This window comes from Anguilla rostrata, chromosome 14 (assembly GCF_018555375.3).
Source record: "Anguilla rostrata isolate EN2019 chromosome 14, ASM1855537v3, whole genome shotgun sequence".
Lineage (NCBI taxonomy): Eukaryota > Metazoa > Chordata > Actinopteri > Anguilliformes > Anguillidae > Anguilla > Anguilla rostrata.
Window position 1 is genome coordinate 34,577,792 of NC_057946.1, and position 13,806 is coordinate 34,591,597.

Sequence of the window (13,806 nt, forward strand, 5' to 3'; positions counted from 1 at the left end):
ACAGACTCATTTCCTTGGACTCTTGCATTAGCCCTTCTAGTTTGTATGCCCTGTGATTTTGTTTCTGACCTTTCGCTCTCGCATTCAATTCCGATTCTCGCCTAGCCCCTGATTTATTTGCTGACTGGATTTTGTGTTTGACTGTGCAAAGTTTTGACTTCGACTCAGGTTTTGCCCCCCCGCTCGCCGTATAGTGCTCCGGTCAGTTAGCGTGTTCCCAGTTGGACTGAAAATCTTTCCATCGGGACATAAGTTATTTTGCTTTGTTAATTTCCTTTTATTGTTTTTGAAGCTACTCTGGGTGGAGATCCAATGCTCCGTAGGGGGTACGCTATTCTGCCTTTTAGTTTCCGACTATCAGCTAATTGTCTGAAGTTCAGCGTCCAAAGCCACCCTGTGCCCAGCAACCTTCAAAGACTAACCAGCAACCAGCTAGATTTGGATAGGCAGATAAGGACCAGAGTTACTGACTGGTTTGCAGTACGTTTCCCTACCCATTTCCCTTATCATTCACCCTGTTGCAGTCTGCCCCTAGATCAGGTTGTAACACAAGTGCTTAAAGGTCTACAACACCATAATTTAAATGCAGCTTCCCAATTTTTAAGTAATTTTACCCTTCCATTCAATTACAGTTAATCATTCAGATTAAGATAGCTGTCAATCATTTCAATATTACATTGATCTCTTAATTGAACCACAATCTCACCCTGCCCATCTGTCACTCAATTAATTCTAGTTGAATAATGTGGGTTGTTTATCATAATAAAGGCACTAGGGCTGACAAATACGCCATTTACCCAAATCCTGATCAGTTAGCCTCACAATACCCACTTTGTTACATCAACATTTATTGTAATGAAAAAATATAAAAATAGTAGACAGGAGAAGGACTGCAGAAGCATGCCACCACCGTATAGTGCATTCCAAATCAAACCCAGTCCTGAGACCCCAGCGTGTGGGCTTCTCAATCCCAGTCCTGAGACCCCAGCGTGTGGGCTTCTCAATCCCAGTCCTGAGACCCCAGCGTGTGGGCTTCTCAATCCCAGTTTTGAGACCCCAGCGTGTGGGCTTCTCAATCCCAGTCCTGAGACCCCAGCGTGTGGGCTTCTCAATCCCAGTTTTGAGACCCCAGCGTGTGGGCTTCTCAATCCCAGTTTTGAGACCCCAGCGTGTGGGCTTCTCAATCCCAGTCCTGAGACCCCAGCGTGTGGGCTTCTCAATCCCAGTCCTGAGACCCCAGCGTGTGGGCTTCTCAAGCCCAGTCCTGAGACCCCAGCTTGTGGGCTTCTCAATCCCAGTTTTGAGACCCCCCCCCCCGCTCCCTAAAGCTCGCTCCTGAGCCGCACGTGCAGGTCCTCCTGGTCGATTCTGGCCTGCTGGCCGTGCCAGCGGTGGTGCGCCAGCAGCACCACGTTGCGGGCGGAGATGGCGCTCATCTCCATGGCGCTGGCCGCCCACTCCACCGCGCCCAGGTAGTACAGACGCTCGTGCAGGACGAACGGGGGCGTCTTCCTGAGGGGCCGGCCGTACAAGGGGTACGCCAGCCACCGCCTCTCCCGCACGGTGTCCCGGGACAGGAAGATGCTGGAGAGCTGTGCCTCGGTCAGGGGCTGGGGCGAGAAGATCTTCCACACTTTGGGGAGGCTGGCAGGAGGGCGGGAGTAGCCGGCTGGGATCTGGACCGGGTCGATGGAGCTCAGGCTGTGGATGACCGAGTCCTTGTGCTCCATGGTCAGGACTTCGGACACCCGGAACTCCGAGGGGGGGTCGGTGACCCCCAGGAAGGAGGTGTTGAGGAGGCCGTGCACCAGAGTGGTCACCGTCTGCTGATATCGGCCAGAGAAGTGGGAGGGGATGGGCGGGTTGAAGCCGTGGAAGGAGATCTCGGAGAGGCCCTGGTGGAGGGGTGCAGCAACAATCACGATGTCATAAAGGGAGTGGGCGGAACCAGAATCCCCAACATAGCTGACCTCATACAGAGAGACCACACCCCCTGCAAGCAGAAGGGGAGAGAGACAAAGTCAGAGGGGACAAAAAATATCTCACGTTCATAATGGGTTTGTGTGTGTATGCATGTCCATATTTTAATACATCATCAATTTGCATATCAGATTAAACGGCACTAAACGCTAAGATGGTTTATGAATATAGGCCCTGAGATCAGCTCAGTCTTTTAGCTCATAATGCATAAGGTTAGGATATAGCCAGGATAAAACTGATCCTAGATCAGCACTCAATCAGAGACCCTTCATGAATATGGGTGCTGATCTAGGATCAGTTTTCTCCTGGCTATATCCTAACCTAATGCATTATGAGCTAAAAGACTGAGCTGATCCCAGATCCCTTTTAGTTCATAACGGGTTAGGTTAGGATACAGGCGATCCCAGGTCAGTGCTCCTACTCTAGAGACACTTCATGAATAAGTTCCCTTGGCACGGCGATCAGAAGAATCTCTGGGCATTCAGTGCTCTTACCAGCCTTCAGGGGGCGCTGTTTGCTGGAGATGGCGGTAACCCGCGCTGGTTTCAACTCTGCCTTACTGTGGTACAGCAGTCCAGAGCAAATCCTCTTATTACCCCCGTCCACTGCCCACAGGCCCGAATCTGCCCCTGCCAGAGACACTGCCCCTGAGGACCACGGGCACACAGTCAGCTACACACCAGTACATCAGGAATGCACTAACGTGATTAATCAGGAGGGACTCATTTTTCAAACGCTAAAGGTCTCGACCAGAAGCAGAGGACTTGGGTATGTCATAAGCACACACACATCAAGAGCTTCGGCACCAGGTAGCAGGACAGAACATTCAGCAATACGGCCTGTGGTTCTATTTTTTGCACAACTGTCTTGTATATATGCAATATATATTGGCTCTTGTTGTATTATATTATATGTCATGTGCTGTATCATTATGTGCACTGGCTGTGGTAAGGAATTTCCTCTTTGAGGACAAATTAAAATTAGTTTCAAAGGTCTTTAAATTTAATATTGATGGAACATTCCGCACCTCCTTCAGTACTTGGGACAGATTTAACCCAAATGATCATTGTTCAAATGGAACTTCTGACAAGCCACTGTTGTTAACTGATATGCCACTGCATTTCAGCTGTGCTCCACACACCTCGACCTACCAAGACCAAAACTGGCTGCTGACTGAAAGGAAAGCACAAAAACCCACAGGCACTGTAACCCAGCCCGGCTCAAGACAAACGAGACGAACGAGAAGCCCACACCGGCCCAACGGCCCGTTCTTTTCTCCGTGTATCCTTTCATCCTCGCTGCATCTCATCTCCACTTCTCTGGCTTCATCAGCCCTCTGGACCTTTAGACCACATTCTCTCCAACGGCCTTTTCATCGCAACGTCTGATTGGACATCAGCGCTCTCCCATCCCCTTGCCCGTACCCACGAAGCCGTTGATGCGGACGCTCTGGCCGTAGTTGACCCGGGCCACGGGCACCACGATCTCGTTCAGGAAGCTCTGAGAGAACCCCGCCCCCAGCATGGCCTCCTCCAGTGTCTGATTGGCCAGGAGGAGGAAGTCATCCCCGCCCATTGCATGCAGGAGCGATTTGACGCTGGAGAAGGAGTAGCCAAACTGCTGATACTGGTAGATCCTGAGGGTGAGGGAGAATGAGAACACAGTATGGGGAGGGAGAAATGAACAGACAGGTCCCTAAGAGGGGTGGATCCATGAGCATGCAGGTCCTCTCCCCCTTCTAAATAAAGAGATGGACATAATGCCTGGAAGAAACACTTACACAAGAGCATTCAAATGAATATGCACCTAGCCAATGTAAACAGTCCATTTAAAACATGCTCCGACCACACTTGGGAATCAGTTCAGTTTCAATTCAGTCAATGTTGGAAATAAATTTTAATTCAATTCATGAACCAAACAATTAATTGAATTGATAATGAGGTAAACATCATTTCCCAAACTGAACTGAAATCAAACTGACCCCAACTCTGTCTCTGAGTGAATTAGCCATAAAACTATATTTCATTTTGAAATGGATCATGGTCAGGTTTGATTGCTTTTTTGAAGTTACACACCTGATATAACCTGATATACATTTGCAGTGTTTAAAGGGAACTTCAGGTGAAAAAAAAAAAAAAAAGAAAATGGGAAATTAAGATTGAGCATTTTTAAAATAAATTTGTTTATAAACAAAACTGAGCAGTGCATCATGGGATTGCTGTCTCCAAAGTATTGAACGGGGGTTGACTGTTCTCACAGATTTTAATGGTCCTTGATTTCCTTGCAATGAAGGCACCACAAATCGCCTTGTGTTTCAAGGTTGCCCTTGCAGGCACAGCGTCCAGTTCTGCAGCACTGACCTCATTTCCCTCCAGTAAGGCGCCGTTTTAAACCGTACCTCATGAATTTGTCCAAGATGCCCTCCACCCACATTTGCATGCGCAGGAAGTTAAACCCGTATCGCCAGAGTATGCGCAGGAAGTTGACGATGAACCAGTCGCTCTCCTCGAAGATCAGCTGCTCGCCGTCGAAAATGGCCATTTTGGAGGGGACATCCTTTCGCTGGGACAGGCCTGGGTGCAGGAGCAGAATAATAAAGGTAAATTCAGGCCAACATGAACACGAATGTCACTGGAATAAAATTTACTAATTTAATATTGGAAGAACATTTTTCAACAGGCGCCATAACCGGCACAGAGACCAGCACACAGGAACCCCAGGACCAAGTCAACGACTCAGACAAGCTACTGCAGCCTTAGGCCTCATACCCAGCTTTTCCAAAAAGTGCTTCATGTGCAGGTTGAGGGGGTGTATGACAGACCCCCCCGTCTCGTACTCGGCCCCCCCGATCTCCTCCGTGGCCAGGCGCCCTCCCACGGTCCCGGGCTCAAACAGGTCGATCTTCACCCCCGTCCCGAACTCCTGCCGCAGGTAGTAGGCCGTAGCAGTGCCCCCGATGCCTCCCCCGACCACCGCTGAGGAACAGGAAGCCACGAACAAGTCGTTCAGCCAGTGGAATATGCACCCATTACAAATACACAAGTTAATTATTTTTTTATTTATCATTTGTTACTTATTCATTTATTTGCGTGTATACATTAATACATTAATGTTAGGTGCTGCGTTTTGGGATGTTCAGTAGGACACTGTCTAAAATACAACAAAACCAAATTCTTAAACAAAGAAATAAAAAATACACAAACGCAGAAAGTAATGTGCCGTTACAAACATATTGTTAGCTAACAGGAGGGACAGTTTGCTATCACTGGTGGCTTTAGATTACCTATTCTCTTCGGAGGTTCCTTTAGCTCAGGGGCCGATGCCAAGCCTCGACGCCCGGTGAGACACAGCCCCAAGAACAGGAGTGTTCTGGCTGGCAAAGTTCTAAACATCATCCTGGGTTAGGCCTGGCACTCATTTAAAAATATAGGCATCTGTAAAAACAGGTAAAAGCAAAGACATCTGAAAAAAAACAAAAAACACTAGAACAGAGGGGTCCAGTCTTATGTCCAGCGAAGGCCAATTTCGGTGCAGATTTTTTGTTTTTAGTCCAGCACTGAGATACCTGATTATACTTATCAAGGCATTGACTGAAGCCCATGAATAGGTATTTGGTTGAATCAGGTGTAGTAGTTCTGGGCTAAAACAAAAACCTGGCACCCAAACCGGCTCTTTTTGGATGGGACTGCACACCCCTGATATAGCACGTTTCATCACTGGGATCTCGATAGCAGCTGTACAAAGAACAGAACAAATAGCCCATTATTATGTATTCACTATAGAGAGAAAACAAAGCTTAAAATGTATCCCTGTTCACGCATATGCTCAAGTTCTACAACCACCACCACCAGGGAAAAGCATTTTCTGAAAATAAGTCAAGTAGATAATCTTGATATTAATATTTATACCTTATATTTTTCCCTCGCTGGGAAGTTCAGTCCTATTTTTGGGCTCACTTCATTTCTGCAACATCCTGTGCTAATTCGAGAGAGCCCCGACACGCATACGCGTTCTCCGAAACATGCGGCCGCTGTTTCTTTCACTCTACACCAAATACAACTGAATCTAAATTAATTTACCAAAATTTGTTCACGTCAATGAGTCATGACTTAACACTGTTGATATAGTCTATAATACACTGGGGAATATTTGGCTCTATTTACTTAGCAATGCAAATTATTAAACAAGTACACATTCAGGCACAGAAAAAAATATTTCCAGAAAGGTTAGGTGTCTATAACAAGGAGCATACTGGATATGTGTGCAAGCACCATCGGTAATATATCTATTTATGTCGGAAACCCTGAATGCGCAACTCCCAGTAACTCCCAGTAAGGCAGAGCCACCAAAAACATAAATTGTAGGGTAGCACAGCTGGCGTAACAATAGCTCATAACATCAGCTAAGCTAGTTAATCACACGCTGTAGTATTAATATTAATAATATTATTATTATTAGTATTATACAAAGTCGCAAGAGTAACGTTAGTTAATGAATTTAACAAGTTAGCTAGTAGCTATAAGTTAATTTCCGAAGAACACAGTGTAAAAAGATTCGGGAGAAGTTTTCGTAAATTAATGTAATATTATCTTGATCTATACGATGTCACTTTCAACAGAACGATATTAGCTGGTCGTGCAAAGCGGAGTGGTAACGACACTCCAGTCAACACAACAACTTTGCCTAAGCTAAAGCTAAGTGCTAGCTAGTTACGGCTGACTGCCAAGTAGTAACAACAATCCAGCCGAGTGGTAGCTACTGAACAACAGCATGTTGTTTGGTTGTAACTTGGGTCTTATTATCCGCGAAACATGTCGTAAACGAAAACAACGTTCTCAATACTAGTCGGCTAGGGGATTTGCGAATTGGACAAGAACTAGCGTTAACTAGTCTAGTTATTCTTCAGTTTGCAACTAGCTAGCCAAGTTAAAAGTGGTCATTCGGCAAATTTAGCTTCAACGAACTTGAACTTAAAGTTGAAGTTTATTGTATCGATAGCTGCTGGCTTCCAAACTATCATACAGCACTGAATCTGGAAGGTAACTGCTAGTCTAGCTATCTAGTTTACTGGTGTCTACGACGCTGGCTAAGGTATGGTGGTTATCTCAGCATAAACTATACATAATTATCTGAAAATTAACTACCTTTGTAAGTAGTCGTTTTGTCAAAGCGTTTTCATTTCTAAACAATACTGACCGTCTCCAGAAACAAACACGGCGTTAACTTAACGGCGCACACGATCTGTAAGTAGAGTTCATACAAGTCTGCAGATAGTAGCTAGTGAATTGTCAACATTAGCCAAGATCCAATGTCCGCACAGATAAGCTTGCGAGACTACAACTCGTTTTCCAATGAAGCGTATAGAACCCCTTTGGAAGTCCAGGAAATAAGCGGAGTGCGCATGTTTCTTAGTCAGTAATCCCAACGATTTTCCTAAAGTAACTAATGTAAAACTAGACTACAGTACTTTGAAGTCAGAAAAATGGATTCTAGTTTGAACCTCGCAAGATCAGTACTTACTTGTGAGAAAACTCTTTTCCGGAAAATATATTGTTATCTTTCAGAACTGGAATTTTGATCTAGGGTGGCTTAGATAAAAAGGGTGTAGCTTGATAAGGCAGCTGTTGTTGAAATTACTCCCATTTGGCCATACCAGCACATACCACAGCCTATTTCATTGCGATTGAGAACTGCATCAAAATAACCTTCAACCTAGGGTTTTCAATACAACTTCAACCATATCAAATATAAAACCTAATTAACCATGGATCAAAAACCCCACATGACTTATGGTTTCTTAATACGGCAGCATGTGACAGTAGCATATTTTTTGTGGTGTTTTGCTGTATCATTATTTTTGTGGGAGGTGCCCTACACACATAAAAGGGGAGTTATATCAGCAGCACAAAAAATGTTTAAAGGGTATTTATGATAATAATAAGTAGGCTTATAAAAATGAAATAATCCATTAACTCATCCAGCTAAATTCACTAATTAGTTTCACCTTCTGGCTGGAAAAATGAGCAAATCCAGGTGAACAAAATACTGGGGAGGACTTTTATTTTTTGAATCTGGATTTTCCACCTCTGCTTATGAGGGTTATAATTAACTACTAACTGTAGGATTACTCAGATGATGGAGTTTATCAGTACTTATGGGGACTAATGTGAGTTAAATCCCTGTGGGCCTCCTGCTTTAGAAAAAATGTTGGCTGATAAGTCATTACATTACATCACATCACACTTTAATCAAATAAGTAATTAGAATTGGGTCAATTATGTCTAGATGGGGTATTCAAACATTAATTTAAAAGATTTTGCAGTACTTTATATGAGTAAAATGTGATTTTTAAATGGAAGTCATAGAGTTCAACATTTTGTTTCAACGGGAAGGGTCATGCGCAGTACAGACTCGTTTTACATACTGGCTTCTCTGAGTATATCTTTAGACTGATTTGTATATCTGCGCTTGGTGTAACCATTTTTTAAGAATCAAATGTCTTATTCAATTCGACGTGTGTCATGTTAACGATTTCCGCGATATTTTACGGTATTTTAGAACTTTAACATTTCTTTCATGTTTTCAATGTTTTTTAATGAAGTACCACAGCGTAATATGCATATAATTGTAAAACTGTTCTCATAGCAGTCACATTGTGCGACAAGCGGTCACCTGGTCTAAATGTAGTACGCGTGCGCAGTGAACCACGCTTCGCCATCGCCATTCCCCCGACAAGAGTGTGACTGCTATAACCAGTGTTATCAGACAGTGGTTCCCATGTGTTCCGAATTTTGAGGTGACCTTAGCTGGCGTGCATAAGCTGTCTGGTTTGATACCAGTGTGACATAGTGCAGTAAAACGCCTATGCTTGATAGAGCTACACCAAGGTTTACACAAACTGTTCTGCTATATAAGCTTTGCACGCTAGCGATTTTAGTGTCAGATAGCTAGCTAGTTCATTTTACTAGATTCGGTATGGCAGAAGCACAACAAGCTCGGGTTCAAAATGCAGTAGAGGAGATGGTTCAGGGTTTGGAACGGGAACACATTCGCAAAATGCAAGTAAGTTGTCACGTTTTGTAACTAAGTAGTTGGAATAGCAGGGGAGCTAGCTAGCTGTGTAGCTAATGGCAAAGACAGGCAAAATTGAAAGGTCGTTAGCTCTTGCATTGGGTTATTGGTGAGTTCTTGATAACAAAGACATATTTTTTAAATACACATTTTGTTTTATCACTACGTCTTTCCCTGTACGTGTATGGAAAACAATATTTAATATAAGTTTCGCAAGGTTGCAGCAATTCAGGGAACGTTAGGCCAGTTACGTGGGTGCTTAACTGATGTAGCTAGCTGATCCCTGAGCTAAATGCCCTTGCTTCGGCCTAGAGTGACATGTGCCGTTGTACGTCCTGCCCTGTCGGCAATTAAAGGCCCACTAATTTCGGACAGTCGATCGATGAACTGTTACACACACAGAGCGTGACCTTCTTCTACAGCAACAGCAGTGAATTAAGTAATGCACACTTGTAGCAACCAACATTATACATCATGCGCGTTGTAACGAATTGATCTTAAAAATGTATCGAAGGTCAGAAAAGCACAAACTCCACTTACGTTAATGCATAATTGCAAAAATGATTGTAAATATTCATTAGAATTCACCATTGAGAAAATATGAAAGCGAATGTTTTGCCTATCTATAAGTAAATTTAACAATTTTGTAATTTAACAAACACATATATATATATATAATCTACCAGATAATGATGTAGGCTCATGCATTAGGACAATTTATTCATAAACACTCCTTATAACATCACAGGCCCTGCAGTATTAGGTACACTTTTTTTGAACATTTTAATAGTTAGCCTGTCGTTACATATTCATTAGCCTTTCATGACAGTCTTGCACCTCCCTGCTGTAAGCCTGGTGAACTCTGTGGTTCAGACTGATACACCTGTCCACTTTTCAGGACGTAACCAACATTTTCTAACCAATGGTCTGTGGTGAGAATGGGGCCATTCAAACCAGGAAACATTTGTTCAAACCTCCCCCCTGAGAATCAGACCATGATGAAATAAGTGTTTTTCCCACGGCGCACAGGAACTGCCACCGTGGGCTATGCATGGCAAATTGTGGTCACTCGCTGACTCACTCACGGATGACCTGAGAGGGACGTTTGGTGTGACGCATGCGCAGGTGGTGCTTCGTTTAGTAGGATGCAAGGGTGCATCTCCCAAAATCACGACTTTGAACAGCACAAGATTTTTAAGCACAGCTTTATCGCCTAACGTTACTTTAGCTAACCCTAACATGTTAGCGTTTCGCCTACTTTAGTTAACCTACTTAGCGTGTACCACCGATACAGATGTATGGACACACGGAGGACAACAAATAACGTTACAGAGGTGAGGACATGGCATAGCTAGCTAGCTAGCTAGCTAGCTTGCTTTATAGTTAGTCAAGTCTTACTGATGACACTTTGTACAGGTGCGCCGTGGGTCTGCACGGTTTTGTGCTTGTTAGATCTGACAGCTTCATTTTAATATTGGAGTGCTGTGTGGTGCAGTGCAGTTGAATGAAAACAAGTTCCTGGATGAGGATGCTTCGTTAGGTGGCATGTAGCAAGTATTTCAGGTCCATTTTAGTTGTCAGCGATTAACATGTTGACACATTTAACACAGCATTTGGACGAACTGAATTAGCATGTAAAACAGATTCCAAAATGCCTGCTTGAACATGCTAGCATTAATGTTGCACACAACTGGTGCTTTTCAGGGCATAATGTTCAAGTGCAGCGCCGATTGTTGCGATCGGCCATCGGACTCCATGTCGCAGGTACACCAGTGCATCGAACGCTGCCACGCACCTTTGGCACAGGCACAGAGTTTGGTTACCACAGAGCTGGAGAGGTTTCAGGTAAGAATACCCATCACCTATGCTTTAGGGATAAATAATACAGAAAAATACAATCTTGTCGTGACACCATCTTACTGGTAGAAAACAGAGAGGAGTGCCACAAATCAAGGAGTACGCCGGTATTGACCAATAGAATGACAATGAGGGTGATTAGAGGATATGTTCTAGCTACTTCCTGGCTGACATCCACAGAGTGCATAGATATATAGCCAGGTAACAATAGGGTTCATCCTGTTATTTTAAAATTAATGCCGTCTCACGAGTTGCATGATATGAAGAAATAAAAGGCTACAGAAAGCACAGTTAAGAAAAACTTTAGGGATTTCTGACTGATGGTGTCTGTGATATTGAAGAAATCTCTCATCCATAGCTTCCTTTCTTCCCATCATGTTGAAATAAATGATTTGGAGTTCAGAACTAAGGTATAACAGGGTTCCAAAAAAGTTTTAAAAGTCAAAACCGAACCTGAGCTGGGTCTCGGGGCCCCCCCGTCCCTCTCCCTCTCCCTCTCCCGCAGGACCGCCTGGCCCGCTGCACCATGCACTGCAACGACAAGGCCAAGGACCTGTTCGACTCGGGGGCCAAGGAGCTGGCCGTGCGCGGCCTGATGGAGAGGTGCGTGGGCGCCTGCGTGGACGAGCACGTCAACCTGCTGCCCAGCATGACCCGCAAGCTGAAGGACAGCCTGGGCGGGATCCCGCAGTGAGGGGCTGGGGGGCGTCGGCTTTCGGACACTCGGGACGGGCAGAGGCGCAGGCCCACACCCTCAGCCCTCGACCAAAGACCAGCGGGCAGAACGAGGAGAAAGCCTGTGGAGATTTATAAAGAAGTATCGGCGGTACAGGCACACAGTAGGATAGACAGTGGAGCCGACGCGGGATAAAGCTGGGGGCAACAGTGGGCTCTGAATAGGCTGGTTGGTTTTGCGTTTAGTTGTTTTTCTCAACAGACATATGCCATTGGACTGTCTCAAGCAACTCTTCTCAACAAGAACCAGCGCACATTCAGCAGAGATAAAGGTGGTAGCATAAACGGGTATACATACTACACACATGCAGAAAACCTTATGCCGACAAAAGAACGATAATAATCATCATCCATTTAGTTGTATAGTAAAGTTGAAACAAGCTGTGACATGGCATCACAACTGTGACAAGTCTGCTGCCTGTGGTAATGAGCTTGGAAGGTCAGTGATCAGACATGGTCCTTATGCATATAAATGAATGGGTTATACTTAGCAATGGACTTAAGTCTCTAGAAATGTTTTTGACCTTAATTCTGCACATTTCTGTGTAGTTTACATTGGCTGATACAGCCCCTTTAGAGAGGCAGTGGTGATATCTCATATTATTAAGGCCTTTGTGTAGCCCATGCATTTCTATTTTAGAGTGCTTTGTGCTGACTTTTATGTGTAACAGCATAGACCAGATAAACACTGAAGTGCCCCTTGCAGCATGTTGAGTTTTAATTCAGCCTGACTGGATCTCCTCAACAAGACGTCCTCACTGTGATGCTGTTAAAATGTACTGTACCATGTTGTTGTTTTTATAACAAATTAAAGATGCAAATAACAAAGTTTTAATGTACCTTGTTTTTGTGTATTCAAAGGTGCGACTGATTATGTTGAAAAGATTTTGGAAAAGACCACTAAGAATGAGCAAAACTGCATTAATATCACGAGGCAGGAGGCACAGGTGTTAGTTAATGACACACTGCCAGGAAATATTTATACAAAGGAAAAATACACTCATACATTTATACTTCTAGATATATTTAGGGTCCTAAAATTATGTCTGTCCCCAAGTGAGTTTTCTAATGTCTGTATATGTTGTGCAAATGAATGTTTTTACTGTAATGTTTTTCAGTATAATTGGAGTGAAATATACCACATGGCCTCCGTATTTCCAAAGTTTCTACTTAGTTAAGTCTTTCAACATTTTTTAAATATCTGATGTACAGATGTCAGCAGTTTGTCAGGTAGTTGCAGTATTTTTAAACATCACACTTGTAAAAACAGCCCCTCTGAGATTCTGGTCAGCATTCTATTTGGTTCCTAACTGGTGTGTCCTATCGCTGCTCACTAGCTGCTGGTACCAGAACGTAAGGCAAGAGATCTAGAGCTCTAGAGATCCGACGGTCTGATTTCTGAGACTTAAATTTTAGTGCTTGCAGGTGATATTTCCAAAATCAAATATGAATTGTGTTCGGAAGATGGCCTGATGGATATCGCATTTACTTGGATGCTTATGAATGCTTTCACATTAATCATTTGGGCGGAGTGTAGCACAGCGGGTAAGGAACTGGGCTTGTAGCCGAAAGGTCGCAGGTTCGATTCCCGGGTAGGACACTTCCGTTGTACCCTTGAGCAAGGTACTTAACCGAAATTGCTTCAGTATATATCCAGCTGTATAAATGGATACAATGTAAAATGCTATGTAAAAGTTGTGTAAGTCGCTCTGGATAAGAGCGTCTGCTAAATGCCTGTAATGTAATGTAATGTATCAACAAAGAACAAATAGTTCATCTTGTGCTGATGGGTTTGCATTGCTGGAACCCAAATGTTGGGCTTATAAAGTCAAGAGGATGTAGATGTGTAGTAGTGGATAGGGAATAGGGTTTTTAAACCCAGATGTTGCAGATTCAATTCCCTGGTAAGACAGTGCCACTCTACCCATAAAAATGGTGCTTTACGGTTTTATAAATGGATTGTATGTAATGCTTATAAGCGCAGGAAAAAAAAGTAATTCTGGAAAAAGAGCATCTGCTAAATTAAAATGTTTAAGAGTATCAGGAAAATTATACCTAAATGATTCCATAATTATATCAAAATTTTAAATGGTGCAATTATAAACAAGATGAATTATACACAAGTGTATACATAGCAACAGGTAGAATATAAAAAGAGGCTCG

At 43.7% G+C, this 13,806-nt stretch overlaps 2 protein-coding genes across 6 annotated transcripts; one reads left to right on the forward strand and one right to left on the reverse strand.

Moving 5' to 3' along the window:
• Positions 1–831: 831 nt before the first annotated feature.
• pcyox1 (prenylcysteine oxidase 1) lies at positions 832–7,686 on the reverse strand. 4 transcript variants are annotated; one of them, XM_064309406.1, is made up of 7 exons: positions 7,501–7,686; positions 5,264–5,414; positions 4,749–4,955; positions 4,379–4,553; positions 3,405–3,616; positions 2,475–2,627; positions 832–1,993 (listed from the first exon to the last, which is right to left on the reverse strand). In XM_064309406.1, exons 2-7 carry the CDS (start codon positions 5,373–5,375, stop codon positions 1,323–1,325), a joined length of 1,530 nt encoding a protein of 509 aa, XP_064165476.1. In that variant the 5' UTR covers positions 5,376–5,414; positions 7,501–7,686; the 3' UTR covers positions 832–1,322. The 4 variants fall into 4 exon arrangements, with proteins under 4 accessions (XP_064165476.1, XP_064165474.1, XP_064165475.1 ...); XM_064309404.1 differs by lacking the exon at positions 7,501–7,686 and adding an exon at positions 7,177–7,357; XM_064309405.1 differs by lacking the exon at positions 7,501–7,686 and adding an exon at positions 7,125–7,357.
• A 994-nt stretch (positions 7,687–8,680) lies between these two features.
• fam136a (family with sequence similarity 136 member A) lies at positions 8,681–12,472 on the forward strand. 2 transcript variants are annotated; one of them, XM_064309410.1, is made up of 4 exons: positions 8,681–9,042; positions 10,315–10,385; positions 10,756–10,896; positions 11,414–12,472. In XM_064309410.1, the coding sequence occupies exons 2-4, from the start codon at positions 10,350–10,352 to the stop codon at positions 11,600–11,602; spliced, it is 366 nt and encodes a 121-aa protein (XP_064165480.1). In that variant the 5' UTR covers positions 8,681–9,042; positions 10,315–10,349; the 3' UTR covers positions 11,603–12,472. The 2 variants fall into 2 exon arrangements, with proteins under 2 accessions (XP_064165480.1, XP_064165479.1); XM_064309409.1 differs by lacking the exon at positions 10,315–10,385 and having other exon boundaries at positions 8,683–9,042.
• Positions 12,473–13,806: the final 1,334 nt, after the last annotated feature.